Source organism: Galeopterus variegatus, unplaced genomic scaffold, assembly GCF_000696425.1.
Source record: "Galeopterus variegatus unplaced genomic scaffold, G_variegatus-3.0.2 Scaffold2301, whole genome shotgun sequence".
NCBI classification, from domain to species: Eukaryota; Metazoa; Chordata; class Mammalia; order Dermoptera; family Cynocephalidae; genus Galeopterus; species Galeopterus variegatus.
Window position 1 is genome coordinate 10,760 of NW_007728412.1, and position 10,008 is coordinate 20,767.

A 10,008-nucleotide genomic window follows, 5' to 3' on the forward strand; every position below is an offset into this window, starting at 1 on the left:
TTTTGGAATAGTTTGTAAAGAATCGGTGTCAATTCCTCTTTGAATGTTTGGTAAAATTCTGCTGTGAATCCATCTGGTCCTGGGCTTTTCTTTGTTGGGAGCCTTCTGATAACAGCTTCAATCTCCTTTATTGTAATTGGTCTGTTCAAATTTTCTACCTCTTCATGGTTCAGTTTTGGGAGCTTGTGTGTGTCCAGAAATTTATCCATTTCCTCTAGATTTTCAAACTTGTTGGCGTATAGTTGTTTATAGTAGTCTTGAATGATTCCTTGTATTTCAAATGAATCAGTTGTAATATCGCCTTTTTCATTTCTAATTTTTGTTATTTGAATCTCTCTTCTTTTTATAGCACTTCATTTGTGATTCTTCTTTTTCACTCCTATATTTACTCTTCCAGTAGCATACATTTAGCACAGTGTAATGTATTTTAAAAATAATTAGTGCATCCATGCAAACTGGTAAACTCCTTGGAGGTATTTATTAATCTTTGGATTCTCTCACACTTAGCATAATGATTTGCATAGTTGGTTATCAAATATTTAGAAGTTATTAAATTGAATTGATGAGTTTAATATTTAGAGATTATAATGGGATGTAAAGCAGCTTCCCTAGCTGAAGAAACTTCAATTTCTAGGCTGAGGAATAAACCAGTGAATCCCACCCTGTGGAGCTTGGAACACTAGGGACCTTGGAGTTATTGCAAAGAGTCTGAGAGTCTATATAGGAATAAAAGGCTTTGTCTATGAGCTGGGGCTAAATAATGTCTCACACATATATGTAAATGTATGTATATGTAGCTATGGTTTATAAAATACAAATTGAAGGTGTGAATATTTATAGTAGCTTTTTAACATGTGTTTTTCAACTAAAAGACACTAAAGTTGATTTTTTTAATCTTAAAAATAGTTGTCTTCATATACGAAAAGATTGGGTATCCTCAACTATTTGCTTTACACAAGGGAGGAATCAAAGATTTTTTTGAAATTAGGGAATGGTATGATTAAATTTGTGTTTTAGAGGTTGAGGAGAATGTGGAATACTTAATTTTCCCTTTATAACCTCTAGCAATGTGAGGGTGTAATGCATAGTAGGCTTGTATTAAATAAATTAATTTGAGTCATTTAACATAGAATATGGTTTTGTTAAAAGAGTTTGATATTTTAAGTACGTTGTTTCTTTTAAAGCTTGCCTTATAAAACGTTAAGTGGCCTTATTTTCATGTCCCTGAATCACATCTTCAGAGTTGGCTTTTTCAATTCTCTCCGAGTGGGTATAATAATCAAGAATCTATTACAGATCTACAATCTCATATTGGAAACACTTGGGGCAGATGTGTTTTGACATTTAAAATTTAGATTTTAGAAAAGTAATACAGTGCATATATGATATATTATGTAGTATTCCGAGTGGTGTCATGCAGTTATGTACATGAATATTTCTGCAGTGAAACATGAATTTTCACACTAAATTAGGTAAATAACTGGCTAAAATGAAACTCATGTCAGATTAAGGCAGGTCTTGTCACCAAATGAACTTTGGTGCCAAATTTGTCTTTTAATTTTTAGAGCTTTTTAGGCTTTGGTTTGTGGATATGGGATTATGGACCAATAAAATATGTGCTTTTAAAGACTAAAGTATATTTTGTCTTATTATGTTTTCAGATACCTTAACTAGACATTTTTTCACTTTTTAAAGGAGTAATAGAAGCTTCAGAAGTAGTTGCTGCATTGAAATCACTGGGTTTACATGTTTCTGAAGCTCAGGCAAACACGATTCTGAAAAGGTCAGCCCTTATCCCTATTTTTAATAGTTTATATTTGTGTTTTATACTCCATGTTAGAAACTAATTGCATTTCCCCCTTTTTTCTATAACTTCGTGAACAAACCTGCTTGTTGTATTTGCTTAATTTTGTCTCACTTTAAATTTATCCCTTTAAAAGCGACTTGCAAAGTCATTCCCTAGGTTTACCATTTAAGCAGCAGAAACAAATGAAAATTGTAAATGAGACAGCAAATGAAATTGCACACACTATCAGTGTAACGGTACTGGTACTTAATGGTGCCCTCTGAGTATGCACGGGAGGAGTGATGGGGAGTTAGACCAGAATGAGTACCTGGCTTCCCACTATTCCGTGAACCAAACATTTCTACATTCATTTTTTTTTTTACATCTTAAGCTTTCAGGAAGATTTCTTTTCTTTTCTTTTTTTTTGTCTTTTTCGTGACTGGTAAGGGCATCACAACCCTTGGCGTGGTGTCGCCCGCACCGCGCTCAGCCAGTGAGCGCACCGGCCAGTCCTATATAAGATCCAAACCGGTGGCGGGAGCATCGCTGCGCTCCCAGCACCGCACTCTCCAGGGTGTGCCACGGGGCCGGCCCAGGAAGATTTCTTTTGAAGAAGGGATTCCATGACTGAAACCACTGCACCTTTAAATGAAGGGACAGAGATGATTTATTTTAAGGAGAAGTTTTAAAAGGGCAGGAAGAAGGGGGAAGTAGAGGAAGGCAGACAAATGAAAGGAAAATCTAATGCTGTCAGGATCCTCCTACTTATCCGTCATCTGCCAGTGTCTTTTCTCTCTGAAAAGCACAAACTACTGGTTTTCACAGGCCAAGAGAGGCTTAATGGTAGTATGCTCATTCTCAAACTTCCCTGGGTTTGAGAAGAAAGCACTGCAAAGTAAGCACTTTTATCCATTCTGGGATCCTCTTGAGGTGATATATAGGTTCCCAAATTCGTTTTTTCAGTACATCCCTTAAATTACACCAAAGTTCAGAGTTGCCCATAATGCCATCAAGTGTCTAGTGCTTTGAGATGTTCTTTGCATAGAATAGTCTAAATGGGTTAGAATGGCATGCTTGATGGTATCTGTGACTTTAAACAGCCTCAAGTAATGGCCTTCTGGTTTTTAACAAGGATGAGAGATGTATTTTTATAGGTTGAGAAAAACCAGAGAAATTGTGATGTGGGGAAATTGAGGAGGCAGAAGCCATATTTGCCATAGAAGATACTGCTTCAAAGATAATACTTTGAATGCTGGCAGTTTGATTTCTTTCTTTCCAATTCTTATACCTTTGATCAATTATTTTTCTATTCTTGCTGTACTGGTATTGAATAAAAATGGTAATGGTGGGCATCCTGTATTTTTCCCAATTTTAAAGGGAATACTTCTAATATTCTATCATTAAAAGTGGCTTATAATCTTCATCATGTTAAGGAAATTTTCTTCTATTTTGTCAAGAGACTTTTTAAAATTGCAAATGGGTTTAGATTTGTGAGATGATCATATATATCTTTCTTTAGTCTGTTAATGTGGTGAATTTATAGATTTTTCTCTTTGTTAACTCATCCTTGCATTCCTGGAATAAATACAGCCTTTTAAATATATATTCTGATGGATTCAATTTGCTAAAATTTTGTCTGTAGCTTTTACATTTGTGTTTATGGATGAGATTGCCCTGTTCTGCTCTTTTCTTCACTGTCCTAATCTGATATTTTTTAGGTTATGTTGATCTTATGGAATGAGTTGGGGAGTGGTCTGTTTTTATATTCTCTGTAAGAGATTGAATAAAATTGGATTGATCTATGTTTTGAAGATTTGAAAGAATTTAATAGCCTGGTGTTTTGGGGATTTTTTTATGGGTAGATTTTAAATACTTGATTCAATTTCATTAACATCTATAAACCATTCACACTTTCTCTTCCTTCTTAGGTCAATTTTGAAAAACTATATTTTTTGAAGAATTTGTTAGTTGCATCTAAGTTTTCAAACTTATTGGCATAAAGTTATTAACAGTATTTTCTTATATATTTAGTCTCCTCTGAATCTAAAAGTTATATTCTATTTTTTAACACTTTTGTAACTTGCTTTTATTTTATTTTTGTTTAAAACATTTTTTATTGATACATATTGATTGTACGTGTTTATGGGGTATAGAGTTATATTTCAATACATGTATACAATGTGTGATGCTCTGTTCAGGGTAATTAGCTTATTCATTGCCAAAATTAATCATTTCTTTGTGATGTGTACATTTTATCACCTCTTTTCTAGCCATTTGGTTATATGCAGTAAATCATTATTGATTATAGATTTCTGGGCCAACTGTACATGAATAGGGCATATTTTTCCTATATTGCTGTACTTTTGTGTCCATTGACCAGCTTCTCACCGTCCCCTCTTTCCCCTCCCCTCTTTCCTGCCTCTAGTAACCATAGTTCTTCTCTTTCCTTCTAACTAATCATTATTATTATTGTTTTTGTTGTTGTTATTTGTTTTGTTTTTGGCTTGTTTGTTTTGTTTTTCAGCAGCCACATATGAGTGAGAACATGTGGTATATCACTTTCTGTGCCTGGCTTATTTCATTTAAAATTTTCTCCACGTTCATCCATGTTGCTATGAATGGCAGAATTTCATTCTTTTTTATGGCTGAGTAGTATTCCATTACATACATGTAACATATTTTATTTATTCAGTCATCTATTGATGGACATTTAGGTTGTTGGTACCATATCTTGGCTATTGTAAACAGAGCTGCAATAAACATGGAAGTGCAGGTATCCCTTTGAAATGATGCTTTCCATTCCTGTGGGTATATACCCAGTAGTGGGATGGCTGGGTAATATGGTAGTTCTATTTGTAGTTATTTGAGAAAACTCCATACTGTTATCCAAAATGGCTGTACTGATTTACAATCCCACCAGCAATGAATAAGGGTTTCCCTTTCTTCGCTTCCTTGCCAGCATTTGTTATTTTTTGTCTTTCTGATAATAGCCAGTCTAACTGGAGTGAGATGGTATCTCAGTGTGGTTTTGATTTGCATTTCCCTGATGATTAGTGATGTTTAGCATTTTTTCATATACCTGTTGGCCATTTGTATGTCTTATTTTGAGAAATGCCTACTGAGCTCCCTTACCTATTTTAATTGGGTTGTTTGTTTTTTTGTTTTTGTTATTCTTTGCTTTTGAGTTGTTTGAGTTCTTTGTATATTCTAGAAATCAGCCTTTTGTCAGATGCATAGTTTGCATATATTTTCTACCATTCTATAAGCTGTCTTTTCACTCTGTTGATTGCTTCCTTTGCTGTCTGAAGCTTTTTAGTTTGATAAAAATCCTATTTGTTTATGTTTGCTTTTGTTGCCTGTGTGTTTGAGATCTTATTCATAAAATCTTTGCCTAGTCCTATGTCCTGAAGCATTTCACATGTGTTTTCTTCTAGAAGTTTTATAGTTCCAGGTCTTGCATTTAAGTCTTTAGTCCACTTTGAATTGATTTATGTAAATAGTGAGAGATAGGGGTCTAGTTTAATTCTTCTACACATGGATATCCAGTTTTCCCAGCATCTTTTATTGAAGAGGCTGTCTTTTCCCCAGTGTATGTCTTGGCTGGCAGTTGTTTTCTTTTAGCACTTTGAATATGTCATCCCACTCTCTCCTGGCCTCTAAGGTTTGTGTTGAGAAGTCTGCTGTTAGTCTGATGGGCATTCCCTTATGGGGGACTTGATGCTTTTCTCTTGCTGTTTTTAGAATTCTTTCTTTGTCTTTAACTTTTGACAACTTGACGTTAATGTGTCTTGGGGAGGACCTTTTAGGGTTGAATCTGTTTTCGGATCTTTGAGCTTCTTGGATCTGGGAGACCATATCTTTCCCAATACTTGGGAAGTTTTCAGGTATTATTTCCTTAAATAGGCTTTCAATGCCTTTCCTTTCTCTTCCCCTTCTGGTACACCCATGATACAGATATTTGTGTGCTTAAGACAGATCGTCCAATAGATATCATAGTCTTTCTTCTCTTTTTAAAAAATTCCTTGTTATCCCGTTGCTGGTCCCGGTCCGGTATGGGGGCGACACTGAGGGTTGCGATCCGTTGCCGGACACGGAAAAAGACAAAAAAAAAAAAAATTCCTTGTTATCCCGTTGCTGGTCCCGGTCCGGTATGGGGGCGACACTGAGGGTTGCGATCCGTTGCCGGACACGGAAAAAGACAAAAAAAAAAAAAATTCCTTGTTCTTTTTTTGGTCCAACTGGGTTAAATCAAAAAGCCTGTCTTTAAGTTCAGAAATTCTTTCTTCTGCTTGTTCTAGCTTGTTGCTTAAGCCCTCAGTTGTATTTCTTAGTTAATTGAATGAATTCTTCAATTCCAGGCTTTCTGCTTGGTTCTTTTTTATGATCTCTATCTTTTGTTGAATTTGTCATTCATGTCCTCAATTGTCTTTTTGATTTCATTGTGATTTCTATCTATTTTGTGTTGCATCATGTTGAATTTCCTTAAGATTACCGTTTGGAATTCCTCTTCAGGCATTTCACTGTTTTCCTATAGTTTGGGGTCTGGTATCAGAGAATTATTGTCTTCTTTTGGGGGTGTCATATTTCCCTGTTTTTTCATGCTTCTTATATTTGCATTGATATCTGGGCACCTGGTGGTGTAGTTGCTTCTTTTAATTTTTGGAGTAGTTTTTGAAAGGAGAAACTCTTACCTGCAGAAGTATTCTATATTCGTAGTCGAGCCGGGTGTTATAGGTTTGGTTCTAGATGAGCATGATAGTAGGGGCCATTTTGTTCCTCACACCCTCACCTCTGGGACAGGAGACTTTCATGGGCTTGCTGAGTCAAGTGTGACTCTGATCTCCCAGGGGAAGGTTGGCATGGATCCAGGTGGCTGGTACATTCCCTGCAAGGACTATACTTGGGTGGATGGCTGTATTCTTTTTTCATCCGTAATAGTTATGTGCCTTTTTAAATAAACCTATTTCACTGTATTTTTGCCTATTTCATTATCAATCCTTTCAAGTAATCTACTTTTAACTTTGTGTTTATTATCTCTATTGTATCTCTTTTGTATCTATTAACTTGTTTGAACCTAAAAGAACCTCAAAACACATAAGGCTAAAAATAGCATGACTATTCTTTTATTTGTGTTTAATTATTCATTTTTACTAAGTTAGATGATTAGTTCACCAATTTTCTGATTTCTTTTCTGTTATAAACTAGAATGGTAACCCTTAAGTACTTTTGTAAGTGCTTTTGATATATTCCATAAGTTTTGATATGTGATTTGATATTTTCAGTCTTACTTGTTCTGAGTTTAAATACTTATAAATCATTTTTTTCTTTTCACATTTGATATTTAGAAGTAGATTTTTCAATTTCAAATGTATGGGGATTTTTACAGTTTTTTTGTTATTAATTTCTAGCATAATTGCACCATAGTTAAAGAATATGGCCTGTATGATACTGTTCTTTGAATATTTTTTGAGATTTACTTTATGGCTATGGCCTAGTAAAGTGAGATTTTTTGTAAATGTTCCATATGTGCTTGAAGAGTATGTATTTTCTACTTGATGCATGCATAATGTCCGTAAAAATCAGTTTGTTAATTTTGTTGTTTAAATTTCTTCTTTGACCCATTGGTTGGTTGTTAAGGAGCATGTTGTTTAATTTCCAAGTACTTGTATAGTTTCCAAACTTTTTCTTATTATTGATTTATAGTTTTATTCTGTTGTGGTCTAGAAAGATACTTGAAATAATTTCATTTTTAAAAATTTTGCCAAGACTTGATTTGTGGCCTAACATGTGGTCTATACAAGAGAATGTTCCATGTGCTGATGAGAAGGATGTATATTCTGTAGTTGTTGCATGAAATGTTCTGTGGCTGTCTGTCCAATCCATTTGGTCTAAAATATAGTTTAAATCCAATGTTTCTCTGATTTTTCGTCTAGAGTCCAGTACTGAGAGAGGGGTGTTGAAGTCTCCAACTATTATTGTATTGGGGTCTGTCTCTCCTTTTAGATCCAATAATATTTGGTTTATACATCTGGGTGCTATGATGTTGTGAGCATATATGTTTACAATTGTTATATCATCTTGCTGAATTGATACCTTTATCATTATTTAATGACCTTCTTTTTCTCTTTTTATCTCTTTTTAAGGCTTTTAAACTTTGATTTAAAGTCTTTTTTGTGTGTGTGATATAAATATAGCTACTTCTGCTCATTTTTGCTTCCATTCACATGGTATATCTTTTTCCATCCCTTCACTATTGGTCTATACATGTCTTTACAGGTGAAGTGAGTTTCTTGTAGGCAGCATAGAGTTGGGTCTAGATTTTTAATCTATTCATCCAATCTATATCTTTTAAGTAGGAAGTTACATTCAGGGTTGTTATTGAAAAGTATTCCTTACTCCTGGCATTTTATTGAATTTTTATGGTTGTTGTATATATATTTTGTTCCTCTTTTTCTTTTATTGTTTTCTTTTTAGTTCGTTGTTTTTTTTGTAGTGATAAGATTTAGTTTCTTTCTCTTTCTCATTTATGTATTTGCTGTAGTAGTAGATTTTAGTCTTTCTCATGTATTCATGATGGTGATTATCATTCTTTGGATTCCAAGTGTATAATGCCCTTTAGCGTTTCTTGTAGGGCTTGTCTTGTACTGGTGAATTCTCATAGATTTTATTTGTATAAGAAAGACACTATTTCTCCTTAATTTCTCCATAATTTTCTGGGTATAGTAATCTTCACTGGAAACTTTTTTATTTTAGTACTTTGAATATATTGTCCCATTGTCTCCTGACCTGTAAGATTTCTGCTGAGAAATCTTCTGTTAATCTGATCAGGATTCCCTTATATGTGACTTGACATTTTTTTCTTGCTGTTATTAGAACTCTTTTTGTCTTTGAGTTTTGAGAATTTATCTACAATATATCTTGGGGGGGACCTTTTAGGGTTGAATTTGTTTGGAGATTTTTGAGCATCTTGTATCTGGAAGTCCATATATCTCCCAATACTTGGGGAAGTTTTCAGTTATTGTTACATTAAGTAGGTTTTCCTTGCCTTTTCTTTTCTCCTCCCCTTCCAGAACTCCCATAATTCAGATGTTTGTACACTTAAGTTTGTACCATAGATCTTGTAGTCTTTCTCCTTTATAAAAAATTTTTTTCTCTCTCTCTGGGTTATTTAAAAAAGCCTGTCTTTGAGTTCAGCAATTTTTTCTTGTGCTTGCTTTAGCATGTTGCTTAAGTTCTCAGTTGTATTTTTTATTTTGTTGAATAAATTCTTCAGTTCCAAGATTTCTGTTTGGTTCTTTTTAAAGGTGTCTGTCTCTTTGTCAAATTCATCCTTCATATCCTGGATTGTTTTTCTCATTTTGTTATGTTGTCTGTCTGGTTTTTCTTACATCTCATTGAGTTTCCTTAAGATTATTGTTTGAAATTCCTTTTTATATATTTCATAGGTTTCCTCTTGTTTGAGGTCTGGTACTAGAGAATTATTGTATTTCTTTGGGGTGTTATATTTTCTTGTTTTTTCATATTTCTAGTATCCCTACATTGATGTCTGGGCATCTTGTGGAGTAGTTGCTTCTAATACTCTGGAGTATCTTTTAATGGGAGAGACTACTTCTTATAGATGTGCTCTATAGTGACAGTTGGGTAGGGTATATTAGGTGTGGTTCCAGGTAGACACAGTAGTGTAGTCTCTGTGTGATTTCTTTTACTGTATTCAATGTCAGAGTTGTAAAAAGCAAGGAAAGTCTGAGAAATTGTCATAGCCAAGAGTAGCCTAAGGAGACATGACAACTAAATAGAATGTGGTATCAAAAGGACATTAGTTAAAAACTAAGGAAATCTGAGTATAGACTTTAGTTAATAATAAAGTATCAGTGTTGGTTCATTAATTGTAACAAATGTACCATAATAATGTAAGTTGTTATCAGTAGGAGAAACTGAGTCTAGGGATATATGGGAACTCTCTGTACTATCTCCTCAATTTTTCTGAAAATCTTAGACTGTTCTAAAAAATAAAGTATTTTAAACAGAACAATATGAAAATACAGTGATATTCATGAAGTCCAAGAGTGGCTTCAACAATAAATATTTAAGAAGGGTTTAACTGAGTAATTTTTTTTTTTTTTTTTTTTTTTTTTTTTTTTTTTTTTTTTTTTTTTCTTTTTTGGGCACGGAAAAAAAAAAAAAAAAAAAAAAAAAAAAAAAAAAAAAAAAAAAAAAATTAC

The 10,008-nt window shown here is 33.8% G+C and overlaps 1 protein-coding gene across 1 annotated transcript in view; it reads left to right on the top strand.

The window, feature by feature from the left end:
• The window catches only part of LOC103597392 (calcium-binding mitochondrial carrier protein SCaMC-1-like), a 55,703-nt gene that overhangs the window by 9,764 nt on the left and 35,931 nt on the right, over window positions 1-10,008 (top strand). Inside the window, exon 3 of the mRNA XM_008581221.1 lies at window positions 1,696-1,783. Within this exon, the coding sequence (XP_008579443.1) occupies window positions 1,696-1,783 (88 nt within the window). The remainder of the gene's footprint in view (window positions 1-1,695; window positions 1,784-10,008) is intronic.